Genomic DNA, 25,389 nt, shown 5'->3' with positions numbered 1-25,389 from the left:
GGTGAATATCCTTTTGATGCTAATTGCAATGCATCCAACAGCGAGACACTGCTGTATGAAAATTACTTCCATCGTACAAGCTTTACATAACACTTCTCCCGCCTTCCTATTTTTTCCCCATATAACTCTGCACCGTACAGCTTGGTTATGGAAGTCTGGCTCATAACCCCAATTCTGCTTGTCTTTGGCAGAAGTTGAAGGCCGCTCTGATGGAGCTTGGGAATGGATCGTGATTGAGAAAATGTTGGAGATGTATGTTCTTCAATTGAAGCAACTTTTGAGCTTTGATCTTTTGGTCTGATGTGAACATAGCCCTCAAACCTTATTGACCAACTGTTTGATTTTGCTACCAACTGGCACATGGTCAAATCTCCCAGTTGAGGAAGAAGCAAAGCCCCTGCAAGTATTCTACTCTATCCTTTCAGCAAGAGCTAGGTTTACATAGCTCAACATCTTGAGCAAATATTATTTCCTCTTTGTCCACTAGTTCTAGATCTTATGAACCTATAGTAGTCTGTACTCGTATATTCTAGTAACCTGTCCCTAACGCAATCTGTTACTTACATATTTCTTAGTAATGTGTTCAAGCACCTCCTTGCTGATCAAATCTCATTCGGATTCCTTGCATGTTACATAGACTGCCTCCTGCCAGTAAGTATATCTGGAAGAGCTGCAAACGATACATAGTCTTACTCTGAGGGAAACTGGAGAAACATTCAAGGTCTTTGGCTGCTACTGTAAAATAAGTCTTGTGCGGCGTTGTGCTTCAAAATGGAGGCTCTCGGTCTTGCCTTTCACTGATTCAAAATTTAAGCTGAGGAATTTTAGCTTTTCTGAAAATCAGTCTTGTATAGACCTTCTACTTCACCACCCAGCCTTTACACCTGCACAATCTGTGCCAGTAAATTATTAAGACTACTGTATTTGTGGTGGCCATAATGGAACATTTGTGCTCAAGGCCGGTTCCTGACTTGCTTTTTCCGTGCAGTAGTAAGTATTTCTATGTAGGTGCACGGATCTTTGCTTCTAGTTGATTTTCAGATAATTGATGCACAGGTTGCAGTGGTTTTCTTGATGTATGTATGCCTATAGAGATTATTTATTCCCAAGTGTGCTATAGTTTAGATTCATTTGAATGAGCAATAGAAAGTATAAACAGATTTGTTCAACTTGGGGTGGCTGTTCTACTAATGATGCCATCTGTGATCTTGTAGCTGGTTAGAAATTTTGGTTTGTTTTGACACAAGATTAAGAAAAGATTTGGTGCACCATTTAAATAATTGTGTACTTCCTCGGAGGCATACATATGTGTTAAAGAACTTGAAAGAGGAGAACAGCTGTGAATTTTGATTTGCAGTAGAATAACTATTACTCCGAATTGACATGATGGGGGTCCTCGGTTTATTTGATACATTGATGCCTCAAAACGTATGGGCACTTCTGTCTTCGGATTGAGTGTTCTTGCTGTAGGTTGTGAGTTTGGAGTAAAGCTCCTTTAGGGATTCTACAAGAATTGCTCCATATTCACTTAGGGTCTTGTTCGTAGATGACTGATTGCGTTACCTCCATTACCATTTAGCATGTTCAAGGTTGTGTACTCATTAGTTTTTCCCTTTGCCTGAGACCATGCTTTTCTTTTGAGATCCATTATTTTGTGTACTTCATGATGTCCCATTGCTTCGAGTGGTGCATTTTGAGTTGCCGATTTTTTTCTAGTTTGTGATTTTAGCTTAAGCTCCTTACTCCATAATAACAACGAGGCTCTCAACCCAAACTGATTGCAAAGCAGATTCTCAGACCACGTTTATGCATTGCTCACATTGCAAGACAGCTACTGCTTTGAGCAGAAAGCCTGCTTGTTAATATGGTCCTAGTAGCCACCTTGTTTCTATACCATTTATAACCACCCCATTCCCAGTTGACTCAGTTCCCTTAAAATATATAGCCGAGTTTCTTCATAACTGAGGCTGTGGCTTCAGCCTGTGTCCCATGGTTATGCTGCTTGCTGCACTCTAGCAACATTTCTGGTTAAAATGTCAGTGGCCGAAAATTATTTAACGAGTTATTGCTTTAGACTACATTAGTGTTATGGAGTGGCTTGAATCTAGGGTCAGCCTTCATTTTATATTCTTCCACTGATTCCTAACCTTTTTCCAAAACGACACTTTTTTTTCTATCTGTCAAATTGTCTTTGCTGATGAATATAGTGGTGTGGCCAAAGGGCAGACTGGACTAATTAAAGTATTGCGTATATAACAGTAATTCACCTAGGGGTTAAACTCATGAATAAGCTGTCAAAGTCCATAACTTTCCACCCAAAAAAGTTTGCAGTTCACTGTGGTAACCCCAAGCAAATGACACTCTGGCCTCTAGTAACATGTTTGGATATGGCAGTGTTTTAATCCCCTAAATTAAACTTCCTCTGACATTTTGGAGAGGGACCCAAATACATTTAAGAAGCTTCTTACTCCCCTCCAAGCTTGCATGTTCAGATAGTGGTGCACTCTACTGAAGGAGTAGCATGGCTTGGTGGTAGAGGTCTTGTTGGCTGAGTGGGACTACCCGATTGCCATTTGCTTGCTTATGGCCAAGTCTAGCAATTATACCACCCTGCCTGAATAGCTTGTGAGCAGCACTTGAATTCCAAAATCTCCCCCTCCCGTGTGGCGTGCATGACTTGCTGTACAGTCTAGCCTCATAACTTATGATCATAACTGTTCTTTTATTTCTTTGGTGTTTCCCCTGTCTGTTCACTCCTTTTCCATGCCTACCCTGTTCTGTTCAAATGTGTTTGCCTACCCTTTCACCTTCCTCTCCGGCCTGCAGATCTCTCGTGAGGCTGAGGCTGCCATTTTTCACCGCCAGCTGTTCGAAGCACTGTCCCGTGTCACTGCTAGCTCCAGAGACCCGGCTGAGGCGGTAGCGATAGGCGCTGTGGAGGCCTCCTTTAAGAGCTTAGCTGCCGCTATGATAGTTCTGACAGAGTCCGGCAGGTAGGGCTTCAAATTAGCAGTTTATTAAAGTGATAGCAGTACAGATGTGAGTCTTTCCTTCCACAGGCATTCACCCGAATTAGTTTTCGAATCTGTCTGATTTGGCAGGTTGCTGCTCAGTTTGGTGCAAGGTAGGTAAGGGGAGCAGAATCTTGGCAGTTCGACAGGAGTGTCAGGGAGGACACTGGAAGGAGGAAGGTCTTTGGATGACTCTGCAGAAAACTTTAGCATGACCATGTGAAACCATTCCATAGGAATGTTATTCATTTAATTGAGTTTTGTGCAAAGTGCACTTTTTACACATTGCAGCAGAGTAAATCGAACCATCCTTTGTAATGGTTTCTACAAGGCATGACACATTTGTTAATTCTGCTGTGGTCTCCTCTCAGGCTGCCTCTATCCTTTGCCCACCATGTGCTGACTGACTTGTTTCCATCCCCTCCCCTGCACACGTGTTGCTTTGTAGATTGCCCGCGAGGCAGAAGCTGCCATCTTTCACCGTCAGCTGTTTGAGGAACTCCGCCGGGTATCACCCCTAACCTGTGACCCAACTGAAGCAACTGCTGTTGGAGCTGTGGAGGCCTCCTTCAAATGCTCTAGTGGAGCCATTATCGTCCTCACCAAGTCTGGAAGGTAGGAGATCGAAGGTCCTATTATTGTGGTCGAGCTGTTGGAGGTCACACATCGGGTATGGGATGGAAAGCAAATGTTAAGGTCAGCTGCCTTTTGATCCTAGGGGGCGGGGAGGGGGGGGAGAGAGACTGGAAAGCTTTTCTTAACATATTGAATGTTTTTTTTTCTTTCTGTGAGATATGGTTCTAAGACACAAGGGCGTGCTCTTGCTTGGACTCCTTGCCTTTCCAACATTGCTGGGTCTGACCGTTGAAATTTTAAGTGGGTATTCTTAGCCTAGTGTAGCTGGCTACTTTCCCACTACTTCAAGTTCCTGACATAGTCTCTAGTTTCTCCTCTGAGCTTTCATACTGATACTTATACTTATGCGGTTTCTGGCATGCCTCTGCCTTAATTTTTTTCTTGCCGAATGTTTTTAGTGCTAAATCTGTTTTGCAGTCATTACGGTGGGATAGATTAATGGACCTTATCTTTACCGAATCATTGGTGTAACCACCCTCCGCCAACATGTCATCTCCCCTTCCTCTGAAATCTTAATTCTATTCAGTCAAAACCTTATTATTCCAAGGTAACTTAACGACCATTTCTGATTAACAGAGGAGAGTGCTCGAGAGGAGCAAGTGAATTTCTGAAATGTCCATTGCAACAAAAATGTTGCATGCCTGTAAGTCCTGTTCTGCAGCACTGGTATCCTTCATAGATTCTCATGCGTCTCCCCTCCTTCGCCTTTGTAGCTGCCAATTACGATCTAGCAAGCTATGAATCTGAGGAGGGTTGAAGCCCCTCCACCTGACTGGCTGGACGTAATCTCCTATATTGGGGGATGAGCTATTTAATAGCTAAAGGTTTCCTTTATTTTCAATACCATTTGCTGTACTGCAATAACGGACTGCTGAGTTCCCAGCCTAGCCTCATGTCCAGCAGGTGAATCTATGAAAGTTGCCAATGCAGATTAGATACTGGTAAGTAGCCTTTTCTTCCCCGAAGTCTTACAACGCTCAAGTCTACAGATGTAGTGAGGTTTGTCTGAAGGTACTTTAACAATAAATTTAGCTATAAAGTTAAATCTCTTTCAAACACAATCTAACCAGAAACTGATCAACCTATTCCCCTCTTGCTGCATTTCTGATTACTACTTTTAAAAATGAAGTGCTTTCCAAGTTGCTGCAATGAATAGTTCTACCTACAAAGACTTCCAGTGGTAAATGTGAGGTCCTGTTTATGATAGCGTGACCAAGGAAATGAGGCCTTTTTCCTCAATGCTCAGTAAACCACCTCCTCCACATGACTGGGGTGACAGGTGATGAGTCTTGTGGGTTCCTGGAATAGAAAAGACATGCAGTTCTAGACCACCACATCGGTTTTAATTTTCAGTCAGCCCCTTTACTTGCACATAGCATAACCGACTTTAAGGTTAAGATTAGTTTTACATTCGATGTGGCTTGTCAACATTTATACATTTTAATGTATATTATGCAGCCTCATGATTCTTGACCTGGTTTAAGTTGTCCTGTCAAATATCCTACATGTCACATTCAACACCAGCTTTTTGGAAGATAACAGATGTTACCAGCATAATTAACCTTTATTTGTGGCCCAAGTTGTGAGACAGTTTGTATGCCCCATTCTATACTCTGTGCTTGGCACACATACATGACCTGTCCCATGTTAATGTAAGATCTGCCATCTGCCCATGGTGTTATTGAGCTCCTTTGGTGTTTAGTTCAGTCACCATGTAAACTTTTCCTTCACTTATAACTTTCTTTCAAGTAATGCTTTACTTGAAAGTGTGAATAATCTGTCCCAATTCTCTGTGCAGTTCAGGTTTGTAATATGCCAATAATTAATCTAAAACGTAGCCCAGGCTTTCTTTAAGAGCTGGTCTTTAAGTGTTCGTGTAGAGTTCTTTACATTGAATTTTTCACCACTTTGGAGCACTTTAATCCATTAAGTCGGTTACCTGGAAATTCTTAATCTTCCTAGTCTGTCGCTCATGTCCTAATGGTTCTCCAATATTAGTTTCTCACTTTCTTGCAACTTAAAGCTGCTCTTAATAGACCCCTGTTAAAGAAACCTTCACCAGACTCTGCTGTTTTAGGCACCTCCTGGCCTATTTTCTACCACATCTAGCCACAATGGTAGAGAAAGCAATTGGTTCTCAACTATCTGAATATATTGCGACCAGTCACACCTGAAAGGCAATATTTCATGTTACCAACATTTTGGAGGTGGAAGAATGAGGCTTTGCCATACTGAATCTCCACTATTTTGAGCCTTTGGCACTCACATTTTATGCTTTCCTCTCTTCTAGGAATTAGTTTGTCCCAAGCACCAAACTGGTGCTCATTCATTCTAACTGAAGTTTATTTTGTTAAATCCCCATTGAGGTTTATTTTAATTTGGTATTCCAGAATTGTCTTCTTGACTCAGCACTGTTCACTACACATGTAGTGTCTCTTTGATCTCGCATTACGTCCTTGGACTCATTAAAATCTTATGCTGGTGACTCAAAGCAACTGTATGGACGTAAATGCCTGTGCTATTTAACAAAACTTTCATAACTGTTTTTCAGCAGTAGCTTCCTGGGTGAACAGGAACTTGTTGAAACTCAGTTCGGCCAAAATTGGGGTTCTTATAGGCTGTAAGCCTTCATTGGCAGCATGCTGATCTCTGCTACTTTCACCCTGTCCGCACTTGCAAGTAGGACTTTAATTTCAATAGTTCCTCCCCTTGTTGCTATAAATGAACAAAATTGCATCGACTTGCTTCTACTTAAATATTTTCTGTTAAATTCTCTCAATTTCTTCTCCAATTTCTATAATTGTATTACTGTAATCGGCTGCACTTTTGCTGGATTATTTTAACTTCCTATATCTGGTCATCTCTGCATATCTCCTCAGCCGGATATAGTTTATTCAGAATATCATAGCTAGACCTTTTTGGCTCTTCCATGCAGAAGTCCTAGTAGGGGCAGCACCCACTCGGAGCTGCCTCAAACCATCCTGCATATTCTTCAAAACCAGGTACTTTATTTACTAAGTTAGTTTTGAACTTTATAAATAAAATGTGTGTCCGTTTACACCTACAGTAGAAATTAAGTATGCACAAAAGTGATATTTTTTTTTCATTAGCTTAATTTTTGACCTGCTTACAGCCTATACCGCAAGGATTTGAATGTTCTACCTGACATGTTTAAACTCTATTTGGCATTTTAGACAGTAAAATGTGATGTAAAACAGCAGACAGTGAACTAGTTTGTCAATGAATTTGGAGCAAATTGTCACATCCTAGAATATACTCCCGTCACCTCAAGGCAGCCCTCATAGTCTTGCATCTCTGCTAAACCAACATGCTGGTAGTGAGCAATTGGCTGGTAATCACATGTCAAGAGCTGTTAGTCTTGGACCACTGCATCTCAGTTTCTAAGTTCTTATGCCAACGTTAGGTCTGTTTGGGACCTGGATACTTTTTTTTGGGCTGCTGACCATCTGACCAGACAACCTGGGGCGAATGCTTTGTAAATTGATTTACAGCTGGGTAAGTTAATAGAATTACAACAATGTGACAGTCCCCATGACCAAGCATCCGGTAAAATGGAGACCTCTGACCCTACATGTGCATTAGTTCACATCTGTGACCTAAGGAAACTATATCTGGGGTTCTCTTGTAAGAACATAGACTCTTCATTGTTGCCATGTGCCGCCTGTCAATGGGGATTTTCCAGTTGTCTTCATCCTACAACTCGTTTCTTTTGTAGTTTAGCGACAAGATGATTCAATCTGAAAGAGTTAGGTTATCTAGTTTCAGCCTAGGCCTTGAGACCTCCCAGCCAAGGAAATAATCATACAATCTAATTTGTTTTTAATGCATACCTTGAGGACCCGACTGTCACCATGAAATACATATAGATGTCTGGGAAGCATTGCCATTTTGGTCAGGGCTGTTCATCCCATCATTGAAAGGGGCAGAGTTCCAAAAGGCAATTTATTTACTTAAACCCTTGCGACGTATGTCTTATGACTTTGGGAAACTCATTACAACAAACGTAATTGCCTTTTTTATGCCCTGGCAGTGAACAGTCCAATCCCCTTTCAGAAAAGGATGTGACTTCTTCCAGAAGTGGATTGAGACAAATGTGAAAAGTAGGGGCAGTTATGCACACGCACCTTGCCACATCCCCAGAAGCAAGCCACGATCGAAGATACTTTTCCATAGTATGGCTTATGCATTGTGCACATTCTTGTTATGCTGTGGTACACTTGCATTACTCACCCTTTAGGTTAAAAATGTCTGAGGTGGAATCTTGTCCTGGTGCTTTGTGGGTTGAGAGGAGTCTCAAAATAGCTCATGGCAGAAGACTTCTAACAAACCACTTACAAACTTCCACACCAAACACTAGATAGCAGGCACATGCAGAGCAAGCAAGTTTACACCATTACAAGCTATAAAACGTATAGTTACAGGATAAGTAATATTTTGTCAGTATGGTCTTACAAGTGTAGTTCTATTTAGAGCATCTGATAAACCACTACACCAATGAGCTCTTTATTTATCGGGTACGATACATGGCACCCATTAAGAGATTGTGGGTAATAACATGCTCATTTTGGGGTTTACGCTATCAAAATCCACATGGTATGGCAATTAACATATGCATGTCCCCTGCATAACAAAGCTTGAGCTATTTAACGACCCTGATATTGGATGTATTAATTACCTCTAATTCATAATTCCGACCCATGCAAAACTGGGTTTACACATGAGTCGGACAAAGCCCTGGACCTGGTTCCTCCAAGGTGGTTGATGTAGCGCACCGCCGCCACATTGTCCATCTTCAGAAGGACACAGCACTGAATCCTGTCTTTCGTCCAACACCTCACCGCAAATGAACCTGCCATCAACTCCAGACAGTTGATGTGAAGGTCCTTCTCTGCGGATGACCATACTCCGCCTGTAGAAACAACGCCGCAACGCGCTCCCAGGCCGCTGGCGTCTGATTGTAACCCCAAATCCGGCTTGGAACTGAAGATCGCCCGACCGTTCCAAGCGTCCATATGCTCGATCCACCATCGAAGCTCCGTCCTCGCCTCTTCCATGAGGGGACGACGACCTGGGAGTAGGTAAGGCCCTTGCGGAGGTGAAAAGCCTTGAGGTGTTGAAGGGCCCGGTAATATCGCCTCAATGGACGACGATAAGAGACCTACAACCCTGGCCAGGTGCCGTAACAGGATCGTCGGACGTGCCAGAGTGTGTCTCAATTCGTGCCTGATCTTGGACAATTTCCGAGAAGGCAGGGACAAGGTGGCTTCCACGGAGTCTCATAAAACCCAGGAACTGCATCCTCCGCGATGGGAGAAGGTCTGATTTGGCCTGGTTGACTATGAACCCAAGGACTCCAGAAGGCTGACCGCCTTTTGAAGGTGGACCAGCAGCTTCCGCAGACATTGATGCAGGAGGAGCATGTCGTCCAGATAAATTATAAGACTGATGGCCTCCGTGCGCAAACGCTACACCACCGGCTTCAGCACCTTGGTAAAACACCACGGAGCGGACGACAGTCTGAAAGGAAGGGGGGCAAACTCGTAAACCTGTTGACCCCACTGGAACTGAAGAAAACTCATGTGGGGAGCGAAGATGGGAATCGTGAGGTAGGCATCTTTCAGGTCCAGGCGGACCATCCAGCCCCCCTCCTGAAGTAGATCCTGCAGGAGGTAAATACCCTCCATCTTGAAATGCCGGTAGATAAGCCAGCCATTGAATTCCTTGAGATTTATCACTGGGCGATAGCCCCCGTCTTGCTTCTCCACAAGAAAAAGATTGCTGAGAACCTCGCGGGTGCAGCTCTGCCTGCACAATAGCCCCTTTCTGTAGGAGATCCGCGATCTGTGTCTATCAGAGCATTGGTCCGGCGTGAAGCCGATAGGCCGGGGGCAAACTGACTGCCTGGGGAGTCCAGAGTACTCTATTTGGAACCCTCAGACGGTCTGTACTCCGTCGGTGAGCGAAGACCATACCTGAAGAAAAAACTGGAGTCTGCCCCCCACTTTCAGGCCCTTCACATTTTGAAGTCTCACCTTTGTGATTATTGTAGCTGCTGTCTCCTCTTCCTCTTCCACGGCGGCTGGGTTAACCTCTGGTCTGGTAGAAGTTTCGGAACTTGTCAGGATCCTGGTATTGACCCCTGTGAGAATCGCCCTGCTTGTAGGAGCCTCTGTTACAGGATCTGCCAGACAAGCGGCCCCTCCCTCGACTGGCTGCACCAAAAACACGGGGTGTGAAGATTCGTTTCACGGACGTCTGGGCCTTGTCCAGGGAATTAAAGGTATTCACAAATTTACCCAGTTCTTTGACAAACTGGTCACCGAAGAGGTTACCCTCCGCCATCGGGCCTGCCTCAGACGTGGCCAGTTCCTCCAACTTCGGGTCAATCTTAATTAGAATAGATCTTCTCCTTTCCGTTGAAATGGCTACATTCGCATTCCCCAGGAAAATAATCGCCCTTTGCGCCCAACCGAAAAGGGTCTCCGGGGAAATCGGGGACCCCGAGGCCTTGGCGTCTTCGGCCATGTCCAAGATTTTCACCAAAGGCCCCGCCGTGTCCAAGAGTTTATCTTGGCAGGCCCTCCCAAGATCGGTCTATGCCCTTCTTGGGGTCCTTCACAAACTTTGTGAGGCAGGTGGACATTTTGGGGTCAATCTCTGAAGTAACCGTAACCTTCCCCTCCAAGGTGGGGCGCGGGCACTCTGCCCGAAGACTACTACGCACCTCCTGGTCCAAAGGCTTACGAAGCCTGGCCGCCATGTAAGCCGCCACCTTGGGAGCGGGAACCCAGTGCGATGAGCGCGGGTGGAGCAACTCATCCGGGTTGAGCATGTCTGAACTGGGGTCAGAGCCTGACGACTGGGTGGGATCGGCTGGAAGCCACGAACGCTCTGGTTCCCCATCTGAGGTTTGGTATGACTTGTCTGGGTCGACGGTGGTCGCATCGTCCTGACCCCCCTCCAAGGCTCCAGTCGGCGCCTCCTTTGAGGTCGAGGGGGGTATCAGCAGTTTTTGCGTCTAAGAACGCCTTTTTCAAGCGCGAGAAGGCGTCTGAATCGACCCCCGCGTCCGGAGAGCGCTTTCTCTTATGATCTGTGGTACTAGTCGATGGGTGGCCTGGAGGTATGGGGTCCATTTGCCCCGAAAGGTCTGCCCCTTGCCCGAGGGGTTGGCGCTGTGCCTGAAGCTGATCTATCTTCTCTAGGGGCGCAACCACCCACGTCACTGCCTTCAAAATGGAGGAATCCATAACTTGCCAGAAATGGTCATCTACCGGCAAGTACATGACCTGCTCCTCCTCCTCCTCATATTCCATAGCGCCTCTGCTCAACAGCAAGGTCAGTCAATCGGGGGTTATAACCGGACACCGCCCTTAAATATATATTTCTTCCCACCGCAGCGGGGTTAATAACAAGGAGACTGGGACCCAACAGCCTCTGCTATGAGGCACTGAGAGGAAGCCTGCCTGGGCCGGTCCCGAAACTGCACGAAATGTCTTACCCGCTTCACGGGTGTTCAGGCTCCAGGCAGGGGCTCTGAAAATAGTATTGTAGCCTTTGTGCTTTGGCAGCGCTATCACACAAGTCCTCCCCCGTGGTGCGCGAGTCAGTTGAGCCGCTTCTCCCGACGCGAGCACAAAGCGGAACTCAACGATTCGTGCCCGACGGGAGGGAGAGCTCCTCAGAGCGGCAGCAAAGGACGCGCGGTACCCTAGCGGCAGGAGGCCGCCCGCGCAAAGAGCCTGAGAGAACGACCGCGAAAGGAGCGGAGAACACCCCCGCACAGTCACCGCCTCACCCCCCCCCCCCCCCCCCCCGGGGGAAAAACATCAGCGCGCTAACCTGTACATCCCAACCATTAAATCGCCAATGATAGTCAGTCAGAAAAGGTAAAGGAAAAACACTCATCTGTATGCTGCTGGAGCAGCGAAGAAAGAGGAGGATAGAGTGCCAGCAGAGGAAGATATGAAGAGCCCTGGCCTGGGATTGGACAGTGACCAGGACATTTTTTGTTTCCATTTTCCCTGATGCTCATGGGAAATGTAGTTTGTTTGAGAATGTTACCTTTTTAATGGCTGCTGGAGTACTATAAAGGGAGAAAGTGACAGCCTAATCAGAAGCCTCCGCTCCTGACATAGAATTGAAGATGTGGTGAAGGTATATTTCGGGAAAGTACCATGAATATGGGAAGCCTACTAGGATCTAGTTGATGAAATCCAACTTGCATTTAATTATTTCAGAATACATTTCAAACTTCATAAATTTGTCTCTTCAGTACTAAAGAATTGAATTAACTCCGTTTTTCTTTGGTTAAATTAAAGTTGGAGGTTCTTGTCCTTACGTTGTGTACAATGAGCAGTGTGCCAATTTTCAGTCAATATTAAGAAGTTGCTTTACAAACTATATTGCCGGACCAATCCCTTTTCCTGTCCCAATACGTTGGGTACAGTTCATTATTCCAGTCTTGGAACATACATAGGCTTCAAAATCCTTATACTAAATCTAAACTACTCTGCCCCGCCCCACTTCTCCCCAGAACCGACACATCCTATAAAGTGACCAAGCTTGTTCTAGAAATAGTACCTGCCTATTCCTCAATATTTTGTCTGTTTTGGTTTAGAACTTAACAGCCAAAGCCTTCATACCTAGTAAAACCTTCTTGCAGACTACCTATAGAGTGACGGTGTAAGAAAACAAACTATAAAATACATTGGGGGGGGTTATTGAGGGATGGATGATCCACTCCCTGGGTTTTGATGTCCTACACCTTGCAAGCAGAATATACAATTTCCTAGCTAGCATGATAAAATATTTCAATTCTATTAAGGACACGGAGTTGAGAATTCTTTCATATATTCTCTGCAGCCTTAGGAAAAACATATTTTATTCAAAGACTACAAATCCCCAGAGTCTTTGCAGCAATTTAACATAACCTAGTCAGTCCTAAATTTACAACTTCAAGGAAAGGCACTTCTCTTCCTCAGTGAGACATCCTGGTCTGATACTAGGAAAATCACAAGATAACCCAAGCTAATTTCCAAAATCTAAATCCTGTAGAAAAACAAACTACAATATTGGTACAGAGTCAGATATTCATAATCTTAAAGCACCAAAATGTGTGCCCCTTACAGTGACCACAAACATACTTGTCCAACTGAAGACTTCTCAGGATGCAGGAGGGTAGCGAATTGTATCCAATGGGGAGGGATAGTCCTTGCCCTGTCCTTATTGAAGCTTTCCTTCATGCTAGCTAGGAAATCTTGTATTCGGTCAGGACCCGCCTGCTCAGATTATGCTAGTTTAAAACTGATTTTTATTTTTAAAGGTCTTGAAAGTAGAATCCGTAGACCAATTGGCTGCCCTGGCAATATCTTCCAGATGGAGAAAGCTTTGGAAACCAAAACACCTGTAGTAGAATGGGCCCGAAGGAGGCTATCTATTCCTGCTTCCTGTAGGACCCAATTCACCTAATGGGTGATAGTTGTTGTGGAGAGTGGCATGACCGGCTTCTCTGGAGGAAATTAATAATTGTGCCACCCCCAATGGCCTATACTCCTCGGTCATTGATTCATGTACGCTCAGGCAGCGGAACCACACAATTTTGTATGTCCAACCGTAGGATAATGAACCCCCCTAGTATAGGACTTCGTACGATGCAAATTAGTAAATGACACTCCTTCCAGAGTAAACCTATGCACCGTAATGTCATGGGCACCGTAATGTCATGGGCACGAACACCCGAAACTAGTTTACAGGAAATCAAACAAGACCTGCTGACTTACCGGTTTGCTCCTTACAAGACCAGTGTTGGTTATCCTGCCACGCATACAGCACTCTGAGTACAACATTAACATCCCAAAGTGAGGAGTATTTTGGTTCCTGTGGGAAGAATAACCGAATACCCCTCAAGAGACAACAGGCTAGAGGATGTTCCTCTACTGGGATTTCATGAATAGGCATATGAACTGCAGAAATTGCCAATCTACATGGGCTGATGGTGTGATAAGTCGTCAATCTCTGACAAATCGACAACATGCAGTAAATCTCCCCCCATGGGATCAAGAACCTTTAGCATACAACCTCCATGCTGAACCATATCTCTGGACAATCTTCCCGAGCTCTTCTGATGAGGGGGAAAAAACTTGTGTCAAAAGGCCCAGGACTTCCCAACGTCTCCTGTAATCTTACAACCCATCAGCAGGAGAGGTCCGTTCTCTGAACCAGTTGGTGCAAGTTGCCATGAGGGTCCGTCAGAAGCGGAGTCTGTAGTTGGATTGGAAAATCCATAGAAAGTTACAGAACTGGATAACATAATTGCGACCCCAGAGCGGTATCACCAGGATCACTTTCCCGTCTGACCACCTCCGTGAGTCTGCCTATCCTTGCAAATGAAGGAAACGCATACCCCCAAAGCTGACTCCAATCTTGGTAAAAAGTCTGCCTCCGCCAGAGAAATGCCAGCTGAAAAAGCATGGGAGCTGGTGGTTGAGTCTCGAGGCAAAGATCTACATGACACAGCTCGTTCAGATCCTCTTCCCATGATCGAGTGATTATCTTGCTTCTCTATTGTGGAACTTTATTCATAAACCATGATCTCCAGAGTGTTGGATCATAGAAAACCCTACAAACATTTGTCTAAAGCAACCAATTTATGCTTGTGTATTTGTATAGTGCAAATTTAGCAGGGAAGCAATGAAATGCTGAACGTTTTGTGTAAGGCAATACAGTACATAGTCATTTGTGATTCATTTTTTTAAAAAGCACTATCACCCATACTAGTGTTACATGCTAAGATTAAGAAGTCTTGGAAACTGCAGAAAAAACAAACTAGAGCAAACATTTTAGAGGCTGCTGTTTATCCCTCTTTTCTCCTTCAGGTCTGCTCACTTGTTGTCCAGATATCGGCCACGTGCTCCCATTATTGCAGTTACACGTAATGGGCAGACAGCTCGACAGGCACATCTGTACCGTGGTATCTTTCCTGTCCTGTACAAGGAGCCTGTTGATGAGTCCTGGGCAGAGGATGTAGATCGTCGGGTGAATTTTGCCTTGGACATTGGTAAGTTATGCATTCTTGGTGACTGTATTTTTACTGTAAAGTGTTGCAATAAAGATAGTCCCTATTTTATGCACTTCTTTATGCGCAGCCTAGTTTCCTTTGACTTTCACTGCATCTAGCATCTGGATGTAGTGGGTAGGACTCAAGCTAATATTGCACGTTTTATGATCCTTTCTATGGAGAAATAGATTTGTTCTGCCACGCATTGCACCTTTTGTCTGCAGTTTCGTTGACTGACTAACCTCTGACCATTTAAGGAACTTTGCACTATTGATTTAGGGTACAGTATTAGTGTTAAACAGTTACACTACATAAACTGCATAGTGCAGGATGTGTAACTATCATGAACACCTCTTAGCTCTGGAGAAGGTACTGCATCTGACATCACTGAACATGGTTTAGTGGTAGGAGTTGTGGTCCATGACTGACAGCTGAAAATATAATGCTGGCATGAATTTGCCAGCCCTCAGAGAAACTCAGTTTATTGGATAGATATTTTGCTAATATGTAGCCTGGGTGGTGTAAGTGGCTTCTACTGCTCCAATTTGCTTGTGGTGGAAAGCTAAAGTTACTTTAAATATACATTTTTGGGGGGGTAAATATTTATTTTTGAGTTTAGCAAACTCATGAATTCTTGACGCATATTGCAATAATATGAAGCCGAAGAATCCGTACAGTTAAGCATGAGTGCACCAGTCAAGGCATCTATGTTGGGTGTTCCTGGGCACATAGATCTTCCCTGTATGAGTACTGACTGCTTATGGTCTGCTGCAGCAGATGCCACTCTGATGTAACAGCAGAGGGTCTGAGTGGGTGAGGTCAGGCAGATTCAGTTTAAGTGGTGGTTTTTGGGCCCGATCGTGCTTGGCTGGGGAATGTTCAGGTGGGTGTCCTGGCATGTCTTAACGTGTAGGAGCGGACTTAGGAGCGCAGAGGGTGGTTGTTGATCCCAGGAGGTGTTCCCTGCCTGCCTGGGTAGTGTTGGGTGCACTCATGGGGGCATGAAGTCATACTCCGCCACCTGGTAGTAGCGTTAGAGTAGAGGTACCCACTGGGGGGAAATGGGTTGCTGGGGCAACTGGCGGGCCTCATGTTGAAAGGCGTCCTCCGCTGCCGCACCTTGCGCATCAACCCTCTCCACGCCTCCACCTAGGGACCTGTTTCGGAATGCCAGTGGAGTGTAAGCGTGTGTTTGGCATGCAGCAGGGCCATGGCTGTGAAACTGCTACGTATCTGGCGGTTGGGAGCTGTGCTGCCAGAAAGTATGCCTTGAAGAATGCCCATACCCTCCCCCCCTCCCCCCACCCAGGCGCCTAGGTCCATTGGCAGCTGGAATTTGGCAAGAGCAGCTCGCGGTGTGGCCCTCACCCAATACTACAGTTACTTTATGGGTTCACACAGGGCTGTGGGTCACCAGAGGGGGTTTCCTGCATGGGGAAAGAGTCCTTGCTATGCACTAGAAATATGACCTCCGCATTGGTATGTTAACTCCACATTAAGTTCTTATGTGGACTATCTTTCTTAAACCACCACCAGCAGAAAATCCTCTAAAAGCGTAACCATTTGTAATTCTTTCCTGATTTTTATTTTTTTTTATTTTTTTTATAAAGACTACCACAATGTGTATCTGGCTGGTCTCTTCTCTTTATATTATGATTGAACTCTTCTGTTTTTGTTCTTTACAGGCAAGGCTCGAGGTTTCTTCAAGTCTGGTGATGTGGTAATCGTGTTGACAGGCTGGCGTCCAGGTTCTGGTTACACAAACACCATGCGTGTGGTACCAGTCCCTTAAAGATCAACAAGCTGCTAAACTCCGCCTGTACCCTCACTTGCATTAGCCTAGACTGCTTGCTGTGTTCTTCTGTCACATTTGTAGAGTGGATGTTGAATTATAGGTATCTTGGGAACAAACACAAAGGAAAAGCCTCCATTAATCTGCTTGGTGTCGGGGAGGGACTCTTCCACATGTTTACCTCTGTGAGAATTAGTTTGCGCTTTCTCCCCAATTCCCTCCCCTTACTCAAGCATTGACTACTGCTGACTGTTACAGCACCATGGTCTGATCTCAAATCCTCAGTGCTATTGGTTGAGTGCTATTGGTTGCGCATTATCTTGGTACCTGTATTCTGACCCCAAGCCATTGATCAGAGCATTCCCTGATCTCTTGTTCCAAAGACTCCAAGCCTACTGTTTAGTTGTATTTATGGTGATGAATGACGGGTGCATTTTAGCACTTGTAGTGTGAATGTGTTGGACATTAATGCACTTATTCAGAACACCTGTCCATGCTTCTGACTCACTCCTCTATGCAAAAATGCATAGTGGCCTGCTTTGTAGTCCTCTCCACTACTGTCGAGGATCCAAGATTGCAGTGGTTAACTACAGAGAATGAATCAATTAAATTAGTCTCTCCTTTCACATGTGCCAGCATTGCTGTTGCCCAGTCTTAAACCTGCATAGATCTCCCCACTGTAGGTGTCCATGGCTTCTTGCCACGTTAGGACTGCCTAGTATATCCTCAGAGTTCATGAGCTTAATCTTGGGTTTCTGTCATGCATCCTCTGTACTACTTGCACTCCCACCATCTTGGCAGCTTCAGAGCTGCATGCACTCCCAGCAGTGTAGGGTTTGTGTGAGATGTTAGTCCACGTGTGCCCTGGTGATCACTCCTGACAAATGTTATGTTTACTGTGGTGGGATTTCCCACTTGTAGAGCGCAATGTTGTACTGCATTAAAGAACTTAAGCACTCTCCACCTAACTTGTGGCTTCTCAATCTAAAGAATATAACTTAAAACATTGTGGTAATGATTAAAACATAGTGGTAATGATTAAAGGTGATTAACAAGCAATCGTTTGGCAAAGAAATGATGGTTCTACATCCTGGGACGTTACACTAAATAGCACTTACTGTATCTTGAAGGATCGTAAGTTGATTACTTCAGCAATTTTAAAGTGAGTGCTCCAAATAATCGCGAGAGGCAATGGTGGGCATACTAATTCTTGGTGCAGGCAAAACTACCGAGAGTAATAGAATACAGCTCGTCTGATGAGGAATCAGACCGCCTGGGACATGGGGAAACCTATCCAGGATTTTGATAGCATGTATACCACTCACTTAAACTTAGGTAACCGATAACGGTACGAATTGTTGTGGCCGAAAGCCTTGGCTAACCATCCCTCTGCTGCTAAACACTTACTCCAGCAAAGTAAAAGCTAAGCCCTTTGTCAAAAATACCAAATATGGAAAACGTCTAATCCATTTGGCTAGGCATTGATAAAACGACGTATGGGGTGCAACTAGAGGAGTCATGCTTCATCCTAGAAACACTAATCTTCACCTCCCATTGCTGCCTAGTGAATTGCAATTGGGGAAAGGTGGCATTTAAAGAGTGCGTCATGCAACCTAGTCACAACTATCCATCCTTGGATTCAGTAGATTCAGCCATGCCATTCTGAGACCAGAATTCCTGTGCCCAAAAACCATGGTACATCACATTTGCATATGCAAATCTGCACTGGAGAATCCAAGCCATACTAAATTGAGTGTTTTACGCCACTTCAAACAGTTTGTTATAACAGGTTTCTGCTCTTCTGATCTACAGCTGAATTGTAGATTAAACTACCTGGTAAGATAAGAGTTGAGCAAAAACTCCTAATCCTACCTGTCAAATTAGCACTGGGCGAAAAAGGAGTCTGGCTCTTTCCAGCATACGAACTGTTAAACACCAACACTTTATTGCATTTATGCACATGAACAGTTTAGCACGGCCACTTTACGCACCTTGACCACAAACCGACATTTCACAATGGCTACCCAGGGGACCTGTCTTGAAGGATTACCTTCTGGTATTTACTGATCAGCAACAGGCCCTTATGTTTCTGCATACCCAGAGCTGAAAACTCCATACTGTGTAGTATCAGTGACCCCTGCTGGTCAGGAGTACTTTGAGCCCCATACCGATAGTGAACGTATTTTTGTCTCCACAGGAATCAAAAACACTTATTCCAACAAATAGTGGCTGCTAGAACTGTATTGCTGCAATTTCCATTATTGAACTGTGTGGTATGTTCAGCGTTTGCTACCTTGCACAAGATGTGATTCCTTTTTTTTTCATTTTAAGCGCCTATTACTTTTAAATGTTGTGTACGTTCTAACCATTGGTGCAATAGTTTTCATTAACTATCCACTTTAAAATAAATTTAACTCTGGCTTCATACCAAAGGTACAAATGTCAAGCAAAGTGAGGTCCGGATTTGTTTGGGAACTATGTCAACAAAGCCTTAGAGAAAATGTAGAAGGCATCAGGCACCACTTTGGAGCCTGGTGATCAATGGAAGTTTCCACAGAGGACCTTGAACTCTCAGAATGGGACACTAGGCTAATAGACTTATCTTCAATAATATGCAATCCGTGTCCAAAACACATCTGTTTGCCCGTCCTACAGTCACCCTCCTTTTGTTTTATTTTTTTGCCATACCCTATTTTTTTTCTGGCTACAAAACTATGTACACTTTACATCTGCTGGTAAAGTGCTTGTGTTCCTCCTTTCAACATGGTAAGATTGGTGTACTCCGAATTTGCATATTTAACTCCTATGAGACCCCAGTGTATATAGTATAAGGTATGTGCATGGCTTGTCAGTTAAATGTCACGTGGACTGAAGCCCCATCCACTAGTGACAATGTAAACTTGTCCGCTGGTTTACCACTAGTAGCTGGACTGTATAGGTTTTTAACTGCAAATGTAACCTGTCAAAATTTCTTTAGACATGACTGAACAGTCGAAGTCTTAATTTCCCCTTGAGGCAGGGTGCACAGTATTTAACCCCTTGCATGCAGTGCAAATTTTCGCGTTGTGCGGGCATTTTAATTAGTGGGAGGGATTCTGCACACGCCCAATGTGACGCGTGACGGCTCCCGGCCGTCACGAGCATTCAAGGGGTTAAAAGTCTGACATATAAACATTTAAGATGTCCTTGCAGTAAACGTGTCCTCAAAGCGATGTCCACTGTAGCAGGGTTGGATGTTCCATAGAACACATGGATGCAATATTAAATGTAATCCTGTATCTCAAATAGGAGTAGCTCAGAATAATTAAACTAGTTTTAAGCTGTAAAAATCCAGTTCAGCGGTAAAATTTTATTTGAGCCAAGTTATGTAATATTAACTTAAATTACTTTCAACTTCCTGAAGTTGCTGCAATTTAAATATGCATTTTGGTGTCCCACTTTGGACAGCTAGTAAATGGCATTTAAATGGGTTCAAAAGTTTGAACTGGATCCCCAGAGCAAAAAAAATAGGTTGCTCTGAATTGGCAGTGATTACATTTCTCAGCACGACAGAATATGCAAGTGGGCTGGGAGGGTCTTTTTTGACATGAAGGTGTCAAGTCCTTTTTGAATATCACAGCCAGTTTGACAGGTCTGCTAGGTTTACATATTGCATTTGTGGCACACTTCAAGGGAGGGAAACAGAATGACAAAAGAATTTGTGTCTTCACTTTACTTTGTTATACCAGACTTTTGTCTTGGAGATTGTTGTGGGTATAGGTGCTGTCTAATTTAGTGTTTCTAGTCGGAGGACACTAGACTTACCATAAGCACACTCCCCATTCACTGAGCATAACAATAGGGTGAGCGAAGACTTCGTCCATCTTGATATGCCCACACTGGGTACGGTTAGTCTTTGTGACCGTTACCCCATTGTTTAGGACATCCTCAGTTCTCTTCCAGGGAATCCTCATCAATAGTCATAAGCACGTGAATATTCCCGCCCATGCGCTGGACACCGGAAACACAATCGTATGTGGTGTGTGTGTGTGTGTGTGATATTTTCATATATTCGAGGCATGTGGGCTGCTGAATTCATAATCTTACCATAGATCGCCACCTAGTGTTGGGTCTGGATGTTTGCAGTCTTGGAAGAGTCTTTGAAGTATCACGATAGGTGACTCCTCCCCCTGGACTACAGTGCGCATGGGCATCTTCTCCATCCTCAGATTGTTTTTCTCCGCCATTGGGTTCGGATGCACTTCGACAATCCTCCAACTTCGGGACCGACGTTTTCCAACTTTCCACCTCTAACAACTTTAAACTTTCGACGGTATTGTTTCTGCTCAGTATCCCTCGACTCTACAACTTCCTTTTCTCTCCAGTCGTCGACGCAGGCCGTTGGGGCCTTTTCGACGCCACGTGGACCTTCTGCTGATGGAAAGGACCCAGTTTAAAAAATGCCCAGAGTGTGTAGCCAAATTTCCACACAGCGACAAGCATAGGGTATGCAACATGTGCCTATCTCTGGAGCACAACGAAGAAAACTGTCCAGCTTGTGTTCTGGTCCGGTCTAAAAAGACTATCCGGTACCGAAGAGCTGCTCGACTAGAAATGCAGCGACCGGCACCAAAAACTGAAAACATTTTCGACTAACGAACTCGCAGAGGGCTCGGAAGATCTCGAAATAGTCACCATAGAGGACCAGTCCGATTCCAATGGACAGGTCCTATCGGGGCAAACCCTGAGTACAAAAGCCCCTACCCAGCCTCCACATAAGGCTCCGGTCAAAGCATCGCACAAAAGCCTTAGCTGCGACTGAAACACAGCTTCTGTAGTAGGGGTTCTCTGTTATAGTCATAATCTAGTGAATAGTCCCGCCCATGTGCGTGGACCCTGGAGCAATCAAATCTCTTAAGTTGTCAAAACATCCAGAAATGCACCGACACTTAAGAGAGGATTTAAAGACTGATAATGCAGCCTATATCCAAAGGCTACACTGTCCAGTACTTCAACTAGAAATTACACCAACAACCACAAACAGCACAGCCTGTCAAGGTTTCTCCACAGAGAAAAACCTTGCCTTTAACAGCAAAACCCTCTGGAATGATAGAGGAAGAAGTGGACAGACAAGCCCCATTGGCTGCCATTATGTGGCTCAGAACAGGATACTGTGCCTTTCAGAGAACTTTCCAGAAGTTCCACAGTATCCCAGAATGCACTGCAGGTCCCTTTTAACTTCAGTTCTTTTTTTTCTGGCTCCTGCTAGCAGGACCCTAGAGCATTGAGCTCTCCCTTTCTAAGGGTTTATTTGGTGATTTTTCACTTTTTCAAGTTTTTCATTTGAAGTACTTGGTGCTCTCTTCCTTGTGTTTCGGAACACCCTTTTATTTGTCAAAATGCTTGCTTTGTTTGACAAATGCCCAGAGTGTTCGAGGAAGAAGGCCAAGTCGGACCCACACGAGGTGTGCATCTGCCTTCCCTCATCTCATGTCCCACAGGAGTGACATTTGCCAGGGCTTCTCCAGCAGGACCCTGAGAGAGAGGATGAAGATCAGGCTCCAAGGCCTAGAAGACAGAAGACTGAAGGCACAAGGTGGGTCTGGGCAGACTTCGTTTGCCCATGCTGAAGACCAGCAAGCGTCCCTATTCTCTGTCGGCGTCAATTGCACCGACGACAGCGTCGAGAGGAATGACTGCAGTCTGTTCCCCGTCTCCCCAGGGCTCTGGGTCGAACCGGCGTCGACGCTCGGCGTTGAGGGAACTGAATAGACCGCCGTCGAGATCTCCGGTGACTATTTCATCGTCGTCGAGTGATCGATGTCGAGAGGTGGCCCGGCGTCGGCGCTCGCCACCGAGGTGACACTGCCGTTTGCCGTCAGCGATTGAGGTCGTCGAGGGGATCCTAGACGTCGGATGACTTCAAAGTCTCGCAGGCGTTCGGCGTCTGAGACGCTCGCCGGTAAGGCGAAGACGCTCGCCGGCGGGGCGACGTTCTTCGACGCCAGAGGCGCAGAAGGAGTTCTGGCGCCAGAAGTCATTCTTGCCAGCGGCGTGTGCCGAAAGGGGACTCAATCGCCTCAACCTAGGAAGAAGGGAAAGTCACCGGGCTCGGTTTACTCTGAGGTGTATATGCCTCCTAAGCCGAGGTCGACCCCACCTCCTCCCTTGCCCAAGGAACCTCTGCCGCGGACTCCTCCCCCGCTTACGCCTCGGCCCGTTCCTCGGGTTCTACCTGGCGGACCGCCTCCGGTTCCTCCGAGGATAGCTTCACTGCCACGGTACCAGACTGCCTAAGGGGACCCCTCAGCCGAGGCCCCCAGTCAGGCCAAGGTCGACTACTCCTGTCCGCGTCCGAAGCCAAGGAAATCGCGCTCTCGCTCCGGTCTGGTCGGAGGGGGCGATCGCGGAGTCGTCACAGGTCGTCAACGAGATCAAGACGCCACAGGAGGCGCAGATCACGGTCCCACACTGACTCTTCTGGGATCAGGGACTACTCACCGACTGTCGGAATCCCCTGGGAGGAGGGTGTCACCCGTAGACTACATCGTCACATTCCAAGATGTTCTGCTGACGGGTGCAGCTAAGTTGGGCATCACGGTGCCTACGCCCACGACGTCCGTGATCTTCGAGACGCTCCACAAAAAGCACCGGTCTCAGCCATTGCTGCCTCTAGTACCAGGATTGGTAGAGCCTGCCGAGGAACTGTTTCTCACTCCTGTGGTTACGAAGGCTGCTCCCTCCAGGCTCCTTAAGTACCGGGCCCCGGATTCTGACCCGGCTTTCCTTCGTATGAATCCGACAACGGATTTGTCATAGTGACGGCGGCTAGTAAGCAGCATGCCACCACTCAGTCATCTACGGTACCTCCTGATAAGGAGAGCCGCTGGATGGACTCTGCAGACCAAGGTCTGTGGGATGGCATTACTGCGATGAAGGTGGCTAGTGCCCCGGCTTTGCTAGGGCAATACGATCGAGCCCTATAAGAGTCCCTCCAGCAATTCGCTGAGCTCCTTCCTCGAGAGAAGAGGACTTTCAGGAGATTCTGAAAGAGGGGATGCTGGTGTCGAACCAACTCATCAGCGCAGCGGCTGATGTCTCTTCTGGCGGCGCATGGATATTGTCATGTTGTCAACCAAAGACACCACGCTTGGCTTCGCCTTAAATTGCTCAAGCCAGAGGCTCAGCAGTGAGTGGCCAATATGCCTTTCTCGGGGGAAACCCTGTTTGGCAAGCATGCGGATGACTAGATGGCCTGCATAAAGGCGGAGGCAGAGACCCTGACGGCTGTCTGGTTGGAGAAGCCCAAGGAGAAGACCTACCGCCCATTCCAGAGACTGTTTGGGGTGCAGGGCAGAGGGCGTGGGCAGTCCTCAGGACAGCAGCAGCAGCAGTTCTGAAGGCCTTTCCAGAAGCGCCAGAAGGGCAGAGGCGGCCAGCAGTCCGCAGGAGCATACAAAGGCCCGGCTGGGTCTCGACCCTGAGCGGTTACTTCCCCTACATCAGTTACCTGCTCGGGGGGTGGGGGGCGTTCAATATTTTCTGGCAGAGTGGAGAAAAATTACTCCGGACAAGTGGGTGCTGAATATTGTTTGCAATGGATACAGTCTTCGGTGCACCAGCCCGCCTCCAGCAATTCCTCTGGTCAGCTTGGGTTTTCAGCTGCGCGAGCTTCGGGCGGAGGCAGACATCCTGTTCAGGAAAAGGGCGATAGAAGACGTACCTCTGTCTCAACGGGGAAGAGGTCTGTACTCCCGGTTCTTTCTGGTTCGCAAGAAGGACAAGAACGAGTTCAGGCCCATTCTGGATTTGCGACAAGCAAACCAGTGGATTAGCAGAGAAATTTCGCATGCTGTTGCATCAGATTTATCCTCCGCTGCAACAGGGAGACTGGGTCTGTGCTATAGACCTACAGGATGCGTACTGCCATGTGCCCATTGCACACAAACACAGGAAGTTCCTGCGATAAGTCGGCGCCAATCATTATCAGTACACAGTACTGCCATTCGGGCTGAAGTCTGCGCCCAGAACGTTCTCAAAGTGCATGGTAGTGGTAGCTGCACACCTGAGGAAGAACAAGGTGTTTGTCTACCCGTACCTGGACGATTGGTTGATCAAGGCCTCCTTCTCTGAAGCTCAAGCGCACTTCCAGAAAACGTGCGTTCTCTTGGACATGTGCAACCCCAGCTTGTTAAGTCTGTTCCGACTCCGGTCCAGTGCATACAGTACTTGGGAGCCTCCAATATGCTGTCAGCAAGCGTGTCTCCGGAGGAGAGACGATTATCACTCCTTCGGAAGGCTCTGGCTCTTATGACCGCTCAATCTACAAGTGAGGACGGTGTCTTCTCTACTGGAGTCGATGGCCTCTTGTATCTTCCTCACGCCACACGCATGGCTGCACATGAGACCATTGCAGGAGTGCTTGGAGGATCAGAGGAAAGGGTCTTGGGACGACAAGATACGACTGTCTCTGAAGTGGTGGTGTTCAGCGGAGAATCTTCTCAGAGGAGTTCCCTTCCACAAGGACATTCCCACAGACTATCGTGACGATGTCTCTCCACGGCTGGGGGGGCGCACTCCGGAGACTTACAGATACAAGGAACGTGGTCCCTGACGGAGTCCAAGTATCACATTTATTTCCTGGAACTCAGAGCTGTTCACTTGGCACTGAAGGCTTTTTATCCGTCCTTCCAGACCAACTCTCTGCTTATACAGACGGACAATACGACCATGATGTATTACCTCAACGGGCGGGGGGGCCTCGAGATCGCGCTCTGTCGCAGGAGGCGCAGGCGATCTGGCGCTGGCTTCTAGCCAGAGGACTGACTATAACGGCTACCCATCTATCCGGTGCGCAGAATGTTCAGGCGGACGCACTGAGCAGACTGATT

The 25,389-nt window shown here is 46.2% G+C and overlaps 1 protein-coding gene across 2 annotated transcripts in view; it reads left to right on the top strand.

The window, feature by feature from the left end:
* PKM (pyruvate kinase M1/2) overlaps positions 1–17,482 on the top strand; it is a 67,916-nt gene extending 50,434 nt beyond the window's left edge. The window contains exons 9-11 of one of the 2 annotated variants that reach the window (XM_078685020.1): positions 3,460–3,626; positions 14,546–14,727; positions 16,413–17,482. In XM_078685020.1, coding sequence (XP_078541146.1) covers positions 3,460–3,626; positions 14,546–14,727; positions 16,413–16,519 — 456 coding nt within the window. In that variant the 3' untranslated portion in view covers positions 16,520–17,482. Of the gene's footprint in view, positions 1–2,826; positions 2,994–3,459; positions 3,627–14,545; positions 14,728–16,412 lie in introns of both variants that reach the window. The other variant, XM_078685021.1, reaches the window with a different exon arrangement.
* Positions 17,483–25,389: the final 7,907 nt, after the last annotated feature.

Source organism: Lissotriton helveticus, chromosome 3_2, assembly GCF_964261635.1.
Source record: "Lissotriton helveticus chromosome 3_2, aLisHel1.1, whole genome shotgun sequence".
Taxonomy (NCBI): domain Eukaryota; kingdom Metazoa; phylum Chordata; class Amphibia; order Caudata; family Salamandridae; genus Lissotriton; species Lissotriton helveticus.
This window is presented reverse-complemented; position numbering and strand designations above follow the sequence as displayed.